The 18,748-nt window shown below is 38.4% G+C and overlaps 5 protein-coding genes across 5 annotated transcripts; 3 read left to right on the top strand and 2 right to left on the bottom strand.

Annotated features, from left to right (window-relative positions):
• Positions 1 to 65: 65 nt before the first annotated feature.
• LOC145895433 (tyrosinase-like) lies at positions 66 to 3,980 on the bottom strand. The gene is made up of 10 exons (XM_082984239.1): positions 3,768 to 3,980; positions 3,310 to 3,504; positions 3,051 to 3,244; positions 2,717 to 2,828; positions 2,468 to 2,658; positions 1,950 to 2,221; positions 1,404 to 1,568; positions 1,019 to 1,203; positions 619 to 949; positions 66 to 416 (listed from the first exon to the last, which is right to left on the bottom strand). Exons 1-10 carry the CDS (start codon positions 3,978 to 3,980, stop codon positions 73 to 75), a joined length of 2,202 nt encoding a protein of 733 aa, XP_082840365.1. The 3' UTR covers positions 66 to 72.
• Positions 3,981 to 4,655: 675 nt separating this feature from the next.
• LOC145893882 (superoxide dismutase [Mn], mitochondrial-like) lies at positions 4,656 to 6,103 on the top strand. Its single transcript, XM_082982255.1, has 5 exons — positions 4,656 to 4,754; positions 4,987 to 5,189; positions 5,321 to 5,460; positions 5,540 to 5,696; positions 5,842 to 6,103. The coding sequence occupies exons 1-5, from the start codon at positions 4,729 to 4,731 to the stop codon at positions 5,985 to 5,987; spliced, it is 672 nt and encodes a 223-aa protein (XP_082838381.1). The 5' UTR covers positions 4,656 to 4,728; the 3' UTR covers positions 5,988 to 6,103.
• Positions 6,104 to 6,186: 83 nt separating this feature from the next.
• Positions 6,187 to 14,148, bottom strand: LOC145894388 (ER membrane protein complex subunit 1-like). The gene is made up of 21 exons (XM_082982959.1): positions 13,998 to 14,148; positions 13,658 to 13,798; positions 13,022 to 13,143; positions 12,476 to 12,647; positions 12,181 to 12,327; positions 11,715 to 11,872; positions 11,450 to 11,540; positions 11,199 to 11,328; positions 10,801 to 10,912; positions 10,329 to 10,524; positions 9,915 to 10,022; positions 9,513 to 9,622; positions 9,166 to 9,338; positions 8,955 to 9,052; positions 8,464 to 8,670; positions 8,041 to 8,190; positions 7,703 to 7,816; positions 7,491 to 7,602; positions 7,087 to 7,231; positions 6,797 to 6,959; positions 6,187 to 6,664 (listed from the first exon to the last, which is right to left on the bottom strand). Exons 1-21 carry the CDS (start codon positions 14,115 to 14,117, stop codon positions 6,518 to 6,520), a joined length of 2,916 nt encoding a protein of 971 aa, XP_082839085.1. The 5' UTR covers positions 14,118 to 14,148; the 3' UTR covers positions 6,187 to 6,517.
• A 460-nt stretch (positions 14,149 to 14,608) lies between these two features.
• LOC145895230 (uncharacterized) lies at positions 14,609 to 15,844 on the top strand. The gene is made up of 4 exons (XM_082984001.1): positions 14,609 to 14,762; positions 14,969 to 15,092; positions 15,418 to 15,463; positions 15,699 to 15,844. Exons 1-4 carry the CDS (start codon positions 14,665 to 14,667, stop codon positions 15,731 to 15,733), a joined length of 303 nt encoding a protein of 100 aa, XP_082840127.1. The 5' UTR covers positions 14,609 to 14,664; the 3' UTR covers positions 15,734 to 15,844.
• A 1,736-nt stretch (positions 15,845 to 17,580) lies between these two features.
• LOC145895374 (uncharacterized) lies at positions 17,581 to 18,733 on the top strand. The gene is made up of 4 exons (XM_082984176.1): positions 17,581 to 17,719; positions 17,928 to 18,051; positions 18,376 to 18,421; positions 18,655 to 18,733. Exons 1-4 carry the CDS (start codon positions 17,619 to 17,621, stop codon positions 18,687 to 18,689), a joined length of 306 nt encoding a protein of 101 aa, XP_082840302.1. The 5' UTR covers positions 17,581 to 17,618; the 3' UTR covers positions 18,690 to 18,733.
• Positions 18,734 to 18,748: the final 15 nt, after the last annotated feature.

Below are 18,748 nucleotides of genomic sequence, written 5' to 3'. Positions count from 1 at the left end.
ATAGCACAAGTAAACTTATACGAGACAACAAATGAGTATTAGAAGTTATATCATTGCGGGGTTAGTATTTCATCACATGTAAGTCGTCCCTTTAACTAATTTCCCCTTCACAAAAACCTCATTGGGGCTTTCAAGCAAGGCAACAGATTCCTCTGGTTCGCCGCCAAATCCGCAGCAACAGCAGCATGGAAATCCGGAGCAACAGGATGGCTGCCTTTTTCTCGTATAATTCCGCGCCCGGCAGAGGTTCACCAACATACATAATAGGAAGATTGTGAGCAAACAAAGGAGCGTTATCACGATTAAATCGATAGTAGGCATTTCCCTGAGGACACGGTTTAAGTAGGCGAAAAAGTTCTTGATCCGTTGCCACAGGGTAGGGCTGAACTGAGTAGATGACGTGTCAACTGCAAGAGCTGAAATTAAAAATATTCTAAATGAATTTGAAACTTTTCAAGTTTTTTCATAAATTTTTATTTTTGATGAAGTGGACAAGTTGCTGAAAATCGAACCGCCACCAGGTGGAGCCCAAGTTTTGTACTTCGAAGCTAAAATTTCCAGATTTTTACATTTCGTTGGTTCCTTTCTAACTATTATTTAGTGGTCATGTTTACAAACCTCTGTTGTCAGCCACCAGCATCTGCGTGGACCCCATGTCAGCTACAACATTCGGTATATTGTCGTAAATAGAGAAACCCCCTTCTCCGAGCTTGTATGGCCGCAACTTCAACCCTCTCCTCCACTTAAACCTTCTTTTCAGCTCATCCGATCTTACTGAATTTCCTTCCAAATCCGACTGCTGCCTCAAAGCCACGCCAGGTTCCTCGGCCACAAAAACAGCTTGAACTTGATTTCCTCTCACGGGCGAATTGACTATTACGTCACCGTCAACACTCAATACGTCACTATCAACATTCGTTACATCACTATCAAGGTTAGGGACGATATCCTGTTGCGAAAGGATATTTGCGTCATCCAGAACCTCTTCTGAGTCTACAATAAGATTTTCGCTTGGCACGTCAATGATGACGTCATCGGAGCTTCCTGTTTCATCACCGTCGGTGATGTAATCGTATACGTAACCGAGTTCTTCGGAACTGGCAAAGCCTCTCTCGTTTCGTACGAGAGGAAAAAAGGGCACCATGAAATCCTGAGCTCTGTGGCCTAGGCGAGGTTCGTCCGGACCATTGAAGTTCAAGTTCGCTGTTGAAATAGAAAAACCACCTAATTAACCGAAATATATTCCAAATCCCGTTTCAATATGTCGAAAATTTATTGCTTCTTTCTGGCACATTCAAGAAAGATTGGTTTATGAAATATTTCGACACAAAAATTGATTGCATCCCATTGCGGACAAACAGGAACCATTTTGTATCTACACACGAGAAAAGTAGGATAATTACTTGGCTTGTTTTGTTCTTGTCTCTTCCGAAGCCACAGTTCGAACAAACTGTCGACATAGGCATGGTGTATTACGAATATCGGATCGTTAGCAGAAGAATCAACTGATGACATTGTCCCGTTCATGTACAAGTGGACAGCATTGTGAAGATGGCTTTGTATTGGATCTACATAAGAACCAGTTAATTTGTTATTAAGCGACCACAAGTATTGGTTCAAGTTACTTTTAGTCAAGATGTGGACTGCCACCCGGTCAACGGATAAGCAAAGTTACAAAAACCAATCAGGCAAATATTCATTAGATGCATTTATACCAGACTGACTTATAGATTGGCGCGTTCTAACCAGACAATTCAATGCAAAAATGTGCTGCGGTAAATGGAATAATTTGTCAGTAACAAGTTAATTGTATTCACTGACATTTCGCTTACTCATATATGTAAGTTGTATATCGCTGAAAAAACAACGCTGACTTCCGTTATCTCAAATGTACATCCCGAAAATCTGATACAGAAATAGTCGACTTCAAATAAGCAAGCAAAAATCACCTGCATTTCCCGTGTCAGTTCGCGCGAAACCCTCGATCAAGTTCCGGTAACTCTGGTTTGCCAAAATGTCAAACTCCGGAGTGTCGTATTCGTCTCCTAGCAACAACGCGCGATCCACATCCACTGCAGTGGGGAGTCCCGTTATTTTAAGCGGGTCGAAGTTGCCATGGTTACGAACAAGTGGTCCCTCCGGCTCGCCGGTGCATTGCGCTCCCTGGCGGATGTAATCGCTGCCGCGCGTGCATATGACTTCCCATCGAGAAAACGGAGAACTAGAACGTGATGTAAAATTGTGAAATTAAAATATGGAAATTGCGGATGACTCAACAAATTACTTCAGTCCCCAACAACAATGTCAGCCGCATTGCACAGAATACAGAAAACCTGAAATAAAATATTTCTGCAATACGTCGTGTCAGTCTCAGATCTGTGACTTATGTGGTTACTGGTTTATCTTTATTAAAGACTGACCACTGAAAAAAATTGGATAGCACAAGAGGTTATCACAGTCCATCTACCTGGGACTGATCAACGCTCGGTTATCTGGGTCCCTTCCTCCCATCATGACGTCATTGCACACGTCACAATCGGTAGTGTAGCGCCAGTCCCAGTACACGAGGGCGAATGACGGGTCTTCAGCGACAAGTTCTCGAATTTCCGTCTCCCATTTGAGGAGGTAGTAGCGATGCCAGGGCAGGAAAGCGGGACCCTGTGGAAGAGGATGCTGAGTTTCCGGCAAAAATTTTTGGTGTTTGTGAGAAAAATACCTCGTGCGCGAAATCCACCGCAGTTTCAACGTCGAGGGAAACGTTTCGTGCCAAAATTTCGTCGATTAAACCGAGCTTTGCGTCCAAGCTGAGGTCGTTGGCTGTCAAAAGCCTGTTGGCGAAAGTTGATTGTAAATTTATATCGCGATCATGTTCGAATATATAGGTCAAGTTTAGGAAACTACCAAGTTATCCACTTGAACAAGCGGCAGTTTTAAACAACTAATGCACTGAACATCATTTGAAAAAGCATAATAAACATTTTGACACTTGTTTTCCAACTTTCAAAAAACTATAAGCGACGCTGTCGGGAACCGCTAGGTGGCAGACTTACTTCGTTACTTCCGGGTTCTGAAATATGAGATTATCCCTGGAAACATGCGAGTGCACCCAAACAAATAAGTTGTAGATGGAAATGTTGCGAAAAACAGGCGTTTCCCCTTGCAGTATACGATCGAATGACGTCACGAGTATGACGTATTCTTCACTGTTTGTCCGCTTTGATTTGTCGATAATTGAAACGTATTTCTGTATCAAGGAAAAAAACAGTCATTGTTGCCTGTAATATTTCTATTAATTTTTATTTTGGTTACCTGCAAGTCAACGACTGACATGGAAGTAATATTTCGTCTGACGACCAACGGCGCCCTCTCTTGGCAGTTTTCGCCCTGGTATCCGGCCAAACAGCGTGAGCAATCGACGCCGTCGAAGTTCCCGTTGCAAATGCATGCCCGGTCGTACAAAGCATTGGGCCAACGTGCGCGTTCATCCAACAAAAATAACAGGGTCTGAAAGCATAATACGAACAGGATTTTGTTGCAAACTGCTGGAAATGGCCATGGAAATGGTAACTGTATTCGCTCGCCTACACGATCGGCAACCTTCCAGTAACGGTTTAAGTAACATAGCTGTCTTAAATACTTTAAGGGTTCTAAGATTGCGTAAAATCGTTTTCGTTCACTGCATTGGCCGAAATATGTTTTCTTTTTGCATCGGGGGGGACGTTTGTTGTTTGTTTAGCTGGCAAGAAAAGTGGAAAAAAAAGTCATACCTCGTTCAACGTGAGACTCGTTTCTGCCGCATTGATTTCTCCGCAAATTCCTCTGCCAATCGCTTCCCCACATTTCGAGCCGTCTCTACCGATTGGACAACATTCCCTTTGTGACAGTGATCCAGAGTCCACGCACCGCCTCGGAAACTGCGCCGTGGCAAAACCAAACACTAACAATAGGCTTGCTATCTGTGCATATACTGTGGACGACATGTTCATCCAGTGCTAACACATGTACTGATACCGTTAAGAAAGTGAGGAAATCTCTTATATAGCTACACATGGATCAAGTCAATGTATTTTATTAACGTCATAGCATTAAGGATGTGGTTTAATGCGTTTTGGGTTTATTTAAACTCCAGTAGGAAGTCATCTCGGTGGGAATTAATCCCGCGGGCGAAATTAGTTAAGTCACATGTCTCAGATTACTGCACACTGACGTGATTACGCTACACGGCCATCATTCACGGCAAAGAGGCACTTTCTTCCAATACAACTTTTGAAAGTGACCAAGGAAGATGACAAGACAAGGGTTATACAGTATATAATAAATCGGGTCGTTTGGTATTTCATTAAACAGTTAAATTTTTAAAATCAGCCAAATTACTTTTATTTTGCACGCACTACGCACATGAACAATAAACGTGAAACATAAAATGGCATGAACACCGATAAAACTACAAGGGTTATGGAGTCAGGAGCCCATTGAACGTACAAAATGTAGCACTTTTGTAAACTTTAAAATGTGTCTCATTTTTTTTATTCTAAACTTCTTGCTTGCGAAATTTAAGAGCTAACCAATCATAGAATATTGTATTAGTATTTTAGTTTAGTTATATATGGTCTCGCTTGGCTGCTTTCACCACAGCACCATGTGTGTGCAATAGACCGGAACGAGAGAGAGGAGGTCGTTTGTTTTTCTGCTGCATTCACTCTTGCGAAAATTTGGAACAGCAAAAATATGGCTCTACGACAAATAATTAACAGGTAAGGTTATCATTTTGTTCATTTTTTTTCAATTACGAGAGCATCTATTTCGCTAACCTAAATGGTTTTATCAGTGCCCATGTCATTTCATTTCGTTTGTGTGTTGTTTATCCGCGTAGTTGTTTTTGCGCAAAATACAAATCTGTTGACAAACAAATACTTGTACCGTTTGTGTCCTTGCCACAAAAGCTGCGACTGATAAAATAACATGATATTTTGTGTTTTGATTAAGGACTTCAATCAGCCCTGGGCGTGCGTTATGTGCGGTCGTGTTGCGTTTGAAGCACACCCTCCCCGACCTCCCTTACGATTTTGATGCCTTGGAACCTCATATTTCAACCGAAATTATGAGGCTGCACCACGACAAGCACCATGCGACATATGTAAACAATTTAAACATTGCGGAAGAAAAACTGGACTCAGCGAAGTCATCAAGTAAGATTGATATGCATAAAGTGCAGTTAAGATAGGAAGTTACATTTTGTTGGCATACAAACTTTAATTGCTTAAATGACCTGTTTTAAATATTTATAATAAATAACATATCAGTAAATAAAATGTTTCAGATGATGCTTCTGCAATTATTGCCCTGGGCCCAGCATTAAAGTTCAATGGTGGAGGACATATCAACCACTCAATATTTTGGGATACACTTGCTCCTGCAAAAGGGCAGTGTGCCAGTGGAGATCTTTTGACTGCAATAAATGTAAGAAAAATTTGAAAGTTATTGTTTTTTCAGTAGTGTACCTACCTACCAACTAAAAATTTGTTTGTCTTATTTTTAGAGAGATTTTGGTTCAGTTGATAAGATGAAGGCCAAGTTGTCAGGAACTTCAGTAGCGGTGCAAGGTTCAGGCTGGGGTTGGTTGGGTTACAACAAGGATGACGGAAAATTGCAAATTGCTGCGTGTGCTAACCAGGACCCGTTACAAGCTACCACTGGTAATTTTTATATATATGAATATATCAAAATATTTTGGTGTAACTTTTTTATGATGGCATTTTGTGTAAAAAGTTTCAATCTACCCAATTAACTGACACATGTTTCACAAATTAAAAGAAACTTTTTATATTTTTCACATTCTAGGTCTTATTCCTTTGTTTGGAATTGACGTTTGGGAACACGCTTACTATCTTCAGTACAAGAATGTTAGACCAGATTATGTTAATGCAATTTTCAATGTTGTGAATTGGGATAAGGTGGCTGAACGATTTATTAATGCCCAGAAATAGTTTTAACGTTGCACTGGCTTTCAAGTTCCATATCATGCTTATGACCCTGTTGTATGAAAGTTTTGTCGTGGTTGACAATCTATGGCTTTGCAAAAATAAAGTTCTTTTCGAATTCATGTATGCCTTTCACATATCATAGCCCAGTTGGCATAGTGTTTCTGAATGCTGGTTTTGGTAGAGCAAAATAACAAATTTAACATGAAAAGGTCAGTATTATTTATTGACGGTAATTACTGCAACATCAAAAAAAAATAAAAGATTCTTTGGCAGTAAAAGTACTTGCCTTCCAAAAAAAGGACAAAAGTATTTTGATGTTGTATGTAATTGCAGTATTGAATCTTGGAACTATATTTTCTAACATTATTAGCAGATACTTGTACCCTTATTTTGATCATGTCATGGCCCACAAGGTGGTTTCATTTCAACTTCAATCAACATATTGCATAACACACACGCCACACAAGAACACAGGACGAATTGAACAAACGTGAAGACAGCATAAATATTTTCCTAAATAATGGTACCAAAAATTATCTCCATGACTTGTTCAGTTGTTTAACTTGTGACAACCTTCGAGTAACAAGAGCAACAACCAACATTCCAATCAACACAGCACTGATAAACATGTGGTCAAAGTCTTCTTTAAGAACATCAAACATTTTCGATGGTTGTGTTCTCTGGAAAAAAGACACAAAAATGCAAAATAAGTTAAGGTATTTTCATAGCACCTTTTCAAGTAAGCAACAATAATATCATTCCCACATAACATTCTTTGTAGTATTGTATTAACATGGTAAAATGTTTGTTACCGTAAAAAACAAGTCTAGACCAGTTGCAAAAACAAGACTGGTCGATTCCAATGCTGAAGGAGCACAATATATTCCATCAATTTGTTCCAATGAGAGATTATACGACAAATACAACTCAGGAACGACTGGTATTTCAGGTGAGTATGGCATAATACCCTCTTCTCTGCAATGGAAAAAATAAAAATTACTTGAAATCCTATGGAAAATTGAACCGCATTAAAAAGTTAGTGTTCAGGTTGCCTAGCAACAAAATGGGATATTAAATATTCCATGTCCATATTTTTTAATACCTGTGCTTTTCATTTGGGTGCAAAGACCTTCTTGGATCAAATAATTTCCTCGGAATCCCAAACAAAGACCCCTTTTTCAAGCCGAACAATATTTGACGTGATGTTATTCCTTTGTCAGTCTTCGACACGCCCATGCTTGAAATACCTGCAAGTATGACCCACAGTTATAGCAGTAAGGCTACACCTAACACAAAAAATATGCCATTATGTTCACAGGAAGACTTTCAATGGCAGATTTAAAGACACACATGCTCTTTAGTTTATGTTAAGCCCTCACAATAGCTGAGTGACCAATACAGTTAGTCAGCTCATTACAGGGTTTAGGGTCGATTTTGAATGCCAAAATTATGATTTGAAAAGTAAAACAATGACAATAGTAGCAAAATGTGTCCAGTCCAACTGACCATATGGTAATATGTATGCTTGGTTTAACACTGTAGGTGGATCGGGACGGGCGTGAAATGAAGAAAAACTTGAGCTGTTGTATTGAGTCTTCCCCTCGTATATTTCCAGTGCCTGCAAACATGAAAAAACAGAATAATTTCTTGTTTACAGTTGGTTTCAATGAGAATTTAAACATTTTTTAACATATACTCGTTGTGACATAAGGACTTACAGCAACTTCCATTCTTCTCATTTTTGAGTTTCTGTACGAATAAATTAACCAGTTTTCTGAATGAACAATATAGACTGGACCTTGCGAGCGTTTGTGTGTCGTCGAATGTATTATCTGAAGAAAAACACATGGGAATTAACAACGTCGGTAAATTAAAAAAAATATCTTGCAAATTTTAACTTTGCTTATTAACTTAAAAAAACAGCATATGCTTAACAAAGCACTAGCTTGGTTTAAGACAATTTCAAAAACCATGCATAAAGTAGTTTGACAACACATAATTTAATGTGTTAAAAAGGTTACATATTCTGAATACAAGTGTAGACAATCATACTCACATGACCGGTGACTGCGTCGATGAGGAACAACATCAGCGAACAACGGTCGATGTTTTTCTCATAAGATTCACTCAATACTGCCACCAAGTTGGGGTTGAGATATTTGAACAAAACGGAACGGTCAGCAAGCGGTCGTCCGACAGAATCGATCTGTAGGTGAAATGGAGAAAATTGGTAAGTTGCTCCAAGGCAGATTGCAGATGCTATAACGCTGGTTATCGAAGTTCATGGTAACAATAAATTTATTTCCACTGCAAATAAATTAAAATTAACAGCAGTGCTATCTGCTATTTGGCTAAAACAACAGAGGTTTAGATTTATTAATCACTGTAACTAACGAAAACTCCATGGAAAAATGCATATTCTAGGTCAATATTTCAGGTAAAATATTTTTATCTCAATTGTTTAAATATCATCACTTACCTTTTCACCAGGAGCCTTTCCAGCAAACTTGATTATTTTATGAGTGTTTGGTACAGATACTGTCCATGTTGGGACTGCATCAGTTGCTGCACCAACCGAAAATCCTCGAATTAATCCTGTTTGTGGGTTGATATCATACATGTATAGATTTTGCTGTTCCAAAAGTGCCTCAGTTTCATCAGTTTTTGGAAACAAATGAACTTTCAGCTGTGAAGAAAAGTTTAATCCATACCATTTGAATTTTTTGGTTTTTGGTTTTTAAATTTTGGTACAAAAAATTCCTGTACACATCAAAGGGGTAAAATAAAGAAACATGGTTAACATGTAACTATTTACAATTGTATTACATTCACGTACACGGAAGGAATGGACATATATTTAACTGTATATATTTTTCTTCAGTGTAAAATAACATGGAATTGCTGATGGTGATTTAAATTTAGTAGCTCTTGATACAAAAATAAGAGGTCCAAATTTCACTGAACTCTTACATCTGCATTCAGCAAGAGTAGAGGTCGGAGGTGATTTGAGTCTGGGGCTGACAAAAGGGTTGCCTGCATGATAGGACTGGCAATTCCACTTAACATGTCTGAAATACAATAATATGGACTTTGAATTTTAAAATTTACAGATGTTGCACTCTTGCACAGTAAATTTTAAAAAAATTATCAAACAATACAACTGTAAGTTATGGTAAGTTACCAGTATTGTCGATCACATCTCCTGTAATTGGATTAATTTGCAAAAGAACTGGAGCAGCTTCTTGTTGTGGATCAAGTCCAAGAACAATCGCTTGTGGAGGGTGCGGAAAATGGGCAGTTGTTCGTTGCACATAGAAGTGTAAATCACGATCCACAAGAAGATGGGAAAAATATCTAAAAGCATTGGTACTTTGCGATAGCCAAACATGGACTACAGTTTTCAAAATGTATAAAACTGGTAATATTACTTAGGGATTAGGCAACTTGAGGTACAAAAACAACCGAACTTTGCAAAAACATATAAAATTAGTATTATTACTTGGAACACAAATTGCAGAAACTACCAACCTCCACACGATGTCGCCATTCAGACTGTCGATGCCGAACAAGCTCCCACTTTTAGTAACAACCACAATCATCTTGTGTAAAGAAAATGGATCTCTTGTCAGACCTTCAACCTGGAAAAGGAAGCGATTGTGTAAATTTACATATTTGTGGGCAGTATTGTGTCTGACTCTACATGCATGGAAAGAGAAAATAGAGCAGCCTTCTTTACTTCTCAAATAGAAACCACCAACTGTATATTTTAATTATTGGATGCTTGTTCAAACCATGCCAATGTATCTAATTAAAATCTGGAAACTACTACTGGGAAGTCTTGTTGGAACTTTAAGCACTTGGTACAATATAAACATCAACACTGCACAATCTAGATGTTGTTATCTCCAATCAACACATTTAGTTTAATACCTGTATGAGTGGATCTCTAGTCTTGTGCTTGAAAAGAGTTCCCTCGTCGAGCTCTTTGGCCATTTGTTTGATGAATGAAACAAGTTGAGCTGACTGCGCTTTTAATCTCTGCGTCGGAAGAACAAGGAATGTTGAACTTGTTTTACAGATATATTATTGTGAGTGACAGGTATTTTAAATTATCACTGTTGGTTTAAATGAAAAGCACAAAATATAAAACAAACAAATTAACCATCAAGAAGTTCTGCATGCTATTGCATGACAAGACATTACCCCACTGCGAAGGTCCTTACTTGATACTTACAACTATCGTGTTTCAATCAAATTATTATGAATAAACAACCAATTGATGGGAATTGTGACACAAAGCATTTTGTTAGGAAATGTCCAGTTATTGCTGGTATGAAACCTTACTTTGGTAAACATGTTGGCAACACTAATCCGTTCCGCTTCATCGAACTCAGCCTCAATCCCAGCATCGCCATCGGACAGTGGAAGGTCGAGCATATTTGCCGATGTTATGTAAGCGAGGGACTCATCACGTTGCCATGCCAACCGGTTTGGATGAATAAGGAAAAGTACAGAGTCCGCTGTTGTGGTCACTATTGCTCTGAAACAAAGTTATGTCAATATTATCATATATTTAACATTTTTTTTATTAATGGAGGAAATTGAATCCAATAGTTTAAACCAGGGCTTATCAAACTATGGGTCGGCAAATGTAATTTGGTGGTCATGGAACCAATTTGCTTTGTTACGGCAACTCCATGTTTTCTGTGGTATCAAAGGTAATTGGGTTGCATAGAAATTTGTTTCTTAAAATAGGGCAGCAGAACCAAAAGGTTTGAGGAGTCCTGGTTTCAACATTAACTTTACTAAAACTAACCTGAATCCGATTGGTGTCGATCTTTTGAGGAACATGTTGATGTGGATATCTGACAATTTACCTGTATTTTTTGGTAGTTTTGATTTTAAAGTGAGGCTGTCATCGGTCAGTCCTGAAACAAGATATTCAACATTTTAAAAACAATCAGCATGTGATAAGCAAGGTCGAAACAGTGGCCATCTGTCTGCAGCTTATACACAAATCAGCATGTGCTTCAACTTCTAACAAAATTTGGATTGTTCCAAGGACACCATTTTAAAACACCTGACATGACCACAAAACTTAAGTGCTAATTGCTTTATACAACGGGTCAGGAATATTTATGATTACTATGAGACCTACAGATACATCTTGAGAAGAATTAAACTTCAAACCACTACCTGCTATCAACAGCTTACCTGTTTTTAAATTCATGGCAGTTATGATTATTTCATGGCCATTCAGAGAAGTAAAGAAAGAATATTCTTCTGATCCAAGTTGCTTGGTGACAACATCTCTCAACGAATCTAGTTCTTTTGTCCACGCCACCTACAGGTAAGTAGTTGTGTAGAATTTCACAACAATGTAAGTTATGACAAAAGCTCAGGGACAGACGTAATGTAGTGGAGTTGAGGAAGCAAAATGACAAGGAAAAAGTTATGATATGTACCGTTATTTCATTGTCCTCCACTTTAACTTGAGAAACTTTTCCTTGTCCGTGTCGTAGCAACACATTGGTGCTGTGTATGCTTGCATCTGAACTGCAATTTCGGAAAATAAGGTCAAGTAATATGTTTCAAATTCCGAAAATGGTGTTGATTTGGTAAATTCAGAAGACTGATATGCACATTTACTAACACTTTACCAATATAGGCAATTGCATTTTATTCGACTGATTAAAATATCATTTAAACATAAAAAATATGTGTTTTTACTTGCTGGAAGCCACAAATGATGCAACTGTGTCAATTCCAAGCAACTCCAGGTTTTGAGAGCTTACAATCTTCCCACTGTTCAAATCATAGACATACAACATTTCAGCCTCTGGTTCGTTGCAACTATACAGTAATTGATTTCCTTCCAACAATGCAACCTGCAAAGGTAAAATTTATTTGTAAGTTATATTTTGTCTGCAGCTCACATAGTCTATACTATTGACTCCATATTGCCTTTTTAAATTTTTTTTTTCTAAGTTTTCTTTTCTGTGAAATTATGTGTTTTGTAGGATAAAATAAGCCTAGATAATGTTGATCTTTATAATTCATACTTTGCAAAAGGTTCAAACTACATGATAACATAAACAAATTGGAGCCAATAATAAGATGAGACTTTTATGTCGAAACAGTGGCCATCTGTCTGCAGCTTACACAATACATGATAACAGTTTGTAACAATACTTACTTTGTCGAGGCTGGTTAACCAATTACTTGAAACTGTCAGTTCAGAATTTACTTCCAACAGTTTTGCATCAAACATTGTAACTTTTATTCCCGTTCTTAACTCTAATTGCAGATGAAGAATCTGTCCATTCTGAGAATCCACAAACATCTACAGACAAGTAAGTTCCCAAATAGTTTTACTTTGCATAAATGCTATTACAACATACAAACTTAACACTTCTTTTCATGCAAAATAATGCCAAACACTTACTTAATATATGTATATTCCATGCTATGAACAACTAATTTGTATATACCTTATTATCCTTCGATTCTCCAATACTATGTTCAAAGAGCACTGATTTTATCTTTGGATGATTTTTAGAGAGAGGGGCAGCAAAGATACCACCATTGCTCAAAACAACCAACAAGTTTCCTTCAGTGTAACTTTGTTCCAAAATTGTAACTTGGTAAACTGTGGAATCATCCCTGCAGAAAGTGCAAAGTGTTCAAAAAATTATTACACCTGTTGGTTTTTGAAAAAAGGAGATAAATGGCTAAATATATACAATACACACTATCTGATATAACAACATAAAAACACAATAGTATTGTGCATGCTGTATAATACATATATCTACAAAAGTTGCGGGCATAGCATCCAAGGCCACTTATTCCTGACAAGTCAGAGCGAGATCTGAAAAATCTCTCAGTGAGGTTTGAACTCAATACCCTGGGCTTCCAGGCCAAATGCTCTACCAACTGGGCTACGGGAGCTCATCAGTTGGACGGGGGGGTGTATTGTAGTAAATGTAATATATATATGTGTATGCATAATAGTTTATTAGTTACTTGCTACTCACAATGAGGCAAGCCCCAGGTTTGCATCCCACTTCATAACACCACTAGCTGCATCAAATATACGTGATACCCCAGTGTCTGTGACAACCACTAAACCGTCTCGAACATGAGTCAAAGAATTTATCTGAAGAATATGTGTTGTTTACACTCACCATGGTTACTTACATATTACCTTGATTGGAAATCAAATTTTCGCAATTTTATTGGCAAAACCATTAGCTAATGCATTAACATAAAAAAGTGAGATTTCTGTGCAAAACCCGCACAATTGATGATTGCCAAAAAAAGAAATCCACCCTTTACAAACTTTCTAATCTGGCAAATCACTATGTTAACAGATGTAAAGTTGTGTGGTATCCAGACATAGCAAGTATAACCCAGATTGGAAAGTTTGTTTTTTGCGCAGAGGATTTCAACGTTTTTTCGTAAGGTAATGCATTAGCTAATTAATATTGTGCGGATTATCGGCAAATTTTCGCAAAAGTGTGCGGAGGATTTATCCACGACATTTTTTTCCAATGTGGAGTATAACTATCAATAACTGAACTTTGGGCACAAAAAAATTACACAGATTGCAATGTTAAAAACCACAAATTAAATTATTTACAAATATATGAGTTGTAGTTTTTCCTGCTTACTTTTCCATCATTGGGACTTAGCGTTTTTCTCCAGTTTATTTGACCATTCTTGGCGCTGATGCTTGCTAACACATTTCTCTCCGTAGCAACATAAATATGTTTTCCCAAAGAAACAGAACTATCAAATGCAACCAACTCTACCTGCAAATGTAAACAACACTTTTGACTTATATTGCAAAAATTTCAAATATTGTTCAATTTTTTGCAATTAGCAAACAAATATTGGCAAATGTAAATATATACAGTACCTCTATTGTGTAAATAACTGTGAAATTTACATAAAATGCATTTAAATAAACAAACCTTGATACAATTTATAAAATTACCAACCATTTCCTACCTTGCCGACAAGCGATTTTTTCCAGTCAAATTTTCCTATTTGATCCACATACAAAGCACCGACAAGAGCAACACACAGCGATATTACCAAACCGACGTTTTTGGCACAAGACGAAGACATTTTCCTTCGTAAAATTCCAACCAATTTGCTTTCCGGCACTTACGACAAATTGTAACGCATGAGTGCACAACAACTTTGTGTCGCATACATCGTGTCGCGGGTGTCATTGCAGGTGTTGACATAAGCATAGTATACTAGCATCATATTGTACTGCAGTATTAGTAGGATTATGCAGGCAAAAAGAAATCACTTCGCTCTAAACTCATGACAGCATCGCAAAGTTCACAAAACTGTATGCAAAGAACTGACCCAGCGGTCCACAACTTGGAGAATCACAACTCTGAATAAACCAACTTTTTCTTCGGATGCTGTTTTGAATCCCGTGGCATGGCACAACACACTTATGGAATGAAACGGGGTTCAGGACTTCCTTGGCCTAAAATGAACTATTTGGAGTGCGTAAAGAAAATAGTAGTATGTAAATTCATTCGCCTCCACCGGTTTTTAATCAAATCTTTGTCGTTTTAGATATCATATAAATACAGTCAAACCTCCAGGGCTGAAACTATAGTTTTGGAAAGTGTCTCTACTTAAAACTGCGTAGAAAATGAAGGTACTCGTACTTTGTCTTCTTCTGTTGGTTGTTGAATTATCCACCGCGGCGTACATCCGTCAGCGACGTGGTCACTACCATGCGCAACAACGGTAAGTCGTAAATGCTTTAAAATATTTTCTTTTCTAACAAGAGATGATTATGCTCGTGTACATATGTAAAAAACCCATGACACGAAATATTCAATTGGCGTCACAAGCTATATAAGCGGTACGGTAACGATTTATCATCGTAAACAACGTGTATAATGGTAGGCCGCTATGTCATCACATTGTAAGTTGACCATTGCAAATCACAGGCAAGCAGCACCCAGGCCACGTCGACGCAGGCGCGGCGGCGGTTGGAAAAAAGTATTGAGATTCGGCGCAAAAGTTGCCAAGTTTATCTGGGACAACGAAGATGTAATGTCTCCTGAGGAGCAGGTAAGCTGGTTAAATTGTTAAAGCCGCGAACAGACACCCGCTCGGATGAAATCATGATATGCAAGCGAGTTCACGGCTAAGAGGTTCATCCCAGTACGTATAACTTAATATCATTCGCGAAAGCTCGTGCGAATAAAATTTATAAACAGTCAGTCTGTTCAAATCAGTGCACCAGCAGATACTAAAGCTGTAGAACTAAGACTGACACAGCGTATTGAAGAAATTCAACCTAATATTGTTTAACATTGGTGCTAATGCGGTAATACGCATTGGCCAACGCTTGCTTTTATACCGTGAAAAGATAACCAAGACTTTTTCGTAACAGGATGAAATGTTTGATGCCGCCATGGCCGAAGCACTGGAAAGCACAAGTGAGTATTGTTTTGTGGAAAATGCAAATACACCGGGACACAGATTGGTCGATACCTACTTGATCCAGACAGAAGTCTGCAATGGAACTTGGCGAATATTTCAATTATATGACGGCCCACTTGTTGTTTAAAATTAAAATAGTACCGCCAGAGAGCACTTAAAGATTTTTTAAAGCCTATTGTTAGATGTAACCGAAGATATAACTGTTTTTTAATTATAATCTTGTTTGCGCAGACCAAGACTTGGATGACGTCACCGAAATGGAGTAAAGCTTGTGTCATCATCTGTGTGGCTCAAATAAAAGCTCGAATGCAAATTTGCCAAAAAAGGACCTCACGTAACAGTTTCCAGCAAACGGGCAGCTTCACAGATAAAACGAAACAAAACCCACTCAACTTATCGGAGTGCTGTATTGAGTATGGCACAGTTAACTCCGAACAAACGAGAATTCGTCACCGCAGTAAAAATTAAAACTTGCGCGAAACCCGGCCTCTAGAGGGCGTATTGGTTGCGATATGCGCTCCGCGGAACACTGCGTAAAATTTAAAATGTCTAAAACGAATAACATGATGAGGGTGGCCGGGAGGTATTTTTGGGCGTTCTTCGAATATTTAGAAGCACGTCGGAGTCAAAATGTTGAAAAGTCATGTTTATGGGTGTTTTAATTGTGGAGTTAAACAAAAAATCAAATAGATACAAAATTCCGTGTTTTTGTATCTCAAAAGGTGAGACTGTGAATCTAGACAGGGTAGCGCTCGTGTACAATGAAGAAAATGAACAAATGCACACACACTCACATACATAACTACCTACATACACAACTACAACTTCCCAAACAACGATCCCGATATTGTAGGTACGCGCGTCCGCACGAAGGCGATAAAGAAAACACAGTAAATTAAGTACACTATGTTATAGGAAGTCGAAAACACGAAAAATAACGCCTCCCTCAGAATTCGGTCTTAGAATGAGACGTCACAGAGAAACGGGGGTGCGCTACGTAAGAGAAGATGGGGGGAGGTGAGCTACTGCTCTTCTGGCAAACTTTATTGTATTTACGTTTCTCGACGTTTCGGCTATTATGCAACAGCCTTCATCAGGAGGAAGTATCTAAGTCTACCACAGTGGACAATTTCCTGCTTACTTTTCCATCATTGGGACTTAGCGTTTTTCTCTAGTACATTTGACCGTTCTTGGCGCTGATGCTTGCTAACACATTTCTCTCCGTAGCAACATAAATATGTTTTCCCAAAGAAACAGAACTATCAAATGCAACCAACTGTACTTGCAAATGTAAACAACACTTTTGACTCATATTGCAAAAATTTCAAATATTGTTCAATTTTTTTGCAATTAGTAAACAAATATTGGCAAATGTAAATATATACAGTACCTCTATTGTGCAAATAACTGTGAAATTTACATAAAATGCATTTAAATAAACAAACCTTGTATACAATTTATAAAATTACCAACCATTTCCTACCTTGCCGACAAGCGATTTTTTCCAGTCAAATTTTCCTATTTGATCCACATACAAAGCACCGACAAGAGCAACACACAGCGATATTACCAAACCGACGTTTTTGGCACAAGATGAAGACATTTTCCTTCGTAAAATTCCAACCAATTTGCTTTCCGGCACTTACGACAAATTGTAACGCATGAGTGCACAACAACTTTGTGTCGCATACATCGTGTCGCGGGTGTCATTGCAGGTGTTGACATAAGCATAGTATACTAGCATCATATTGTACTGCAGTATTAGTAGGATTATGCAGGCAAAAAGAAATCACTTCGCTCTAAACTCATGACAGCATCGCAAAGTTCACAAAACTGTATGCAAAGAACTGACCCAGCGGTCCACAATTTGGAGAATCACAACTCTGAATAAACCAAATTTTGCTTCGGATGCTGTTTTGAATCCCGTGGCATGGCACAATACACTTATGAATTGAAAACGGGGTTCAAGACTTCCTTGGCCTAAAATGAACTACTTGGAGTGCGTAAAGAAAATCAGTAGTATGTAAATTCATTCGCCTCCACCGGTTTTTAATTAAATCTTTGTCGTTTTAGATATCATATAAATACAGTCAAACCTCGGGCTGGAACCATAGTTTTGGAAAGTGTCTCTACTTGAAAACTGTGTAGAAAATGAAGGTAGTCGTACTTTGCCTTCTTCTGTTGGTTGTTGAATTATCCACCGCGGCGTACACCCGTCAGCGACGTGGTCAGCACTACCATGCGCAGCAACGGTAGGTCATAAATGCTTTAAAATATATTCTTTTCTAACAAGAGATGATTGTGTTCGTGTGTAACCGTCTAAAACCCATGGCACGAAATGTTCAATCGGTGTCACAAGCTATATAAGCGGTACGTTGTAACGATTTATCATCGTAAACAATGTGTATAATGGTAGGCCGCTATGTCATCACATTGTAAGTTGACCATTGCAAATCACAGGCAAGCAGCACCCAGGCCACGTCGACGCAGGCGCGGCGGCGGTTGGACAAAAGTATTGACATCCGCCGCAAGAGGTGCCAAGTTTATCTGGGACAGTGAACATGGGTTGTCTCCTGAGGAGCAGGTAAGCTGGTTGGGTTGTCAAGCCGCGAACAGACACCCGCTCTGATGAAATTATGATATGCAAGCGAGTTCAAGGCTAAGAGGTTCATCCCAGTGCGAAAAACTTAATATCATTCGCGAAAGCTCGTGCAAATAAAATTTTTAAACAGTCAGTCTGTCCAAAACAGTGCAAAAGCAAATACTAAAGCTATGGAACTGAGACTGACACGGCGTATTGAAGAAATTTAACATATGATTGTTCAACATTGGTGCTGATGCGGTAATACGCATTGGCCAACGCTTGCTTTTATACCGTGAAAAGATAACCAAGACTTTTTCGTGACAGGATAAAATGTTTGATGCCGCCATGGCCGAAGCACTGGAAAACACAAGTGAGTTTTGTCTTGTGGAAAATGCAAATACACCGGGACGCAGATTGGTCGATATACTTGATCCAGACACAAGTCTACAATGGAACTTAGCGAATATTTCAATTATAAGACGGCCCACTTGTTGTTTAAAATTAAAATAGTACCGCCAGAGAGCACTTAAAGATTTTTTAAAGCCTATTGTTAGATGTAGCCGAAGATATAACTGTTTTTTAATTATAATAATGTTTGCGCAGACCAAGACTTGGATGACGTCACCGAAATGGAGTAAAGCTTGTGTCATAGTCTGTGTGGCTCAAATAAAAGCTCGAATGCAAATTTGCAAAAAAG

Source organism: Ascidia mentula, chromosome 3 (genome assembly GCF_947561715.1).
Source record: "Ascidia mentula chromosome 3, kaAscMent1.1, whole genome shotgun sequence".
Classification (NCBI taxonomy): domain Eukaryota; kingdom Metazoa; phylum Chordata; class Ascidiacea; order Phlebobranchia; family Ascidiidae; genus Ascidia; species Ascidia mentula.
The sequence above is the reverse complement of the archived record's forward strand: the minus strand, read 5'-3'. Positions and strand labels throughout refer to the sequence as shown.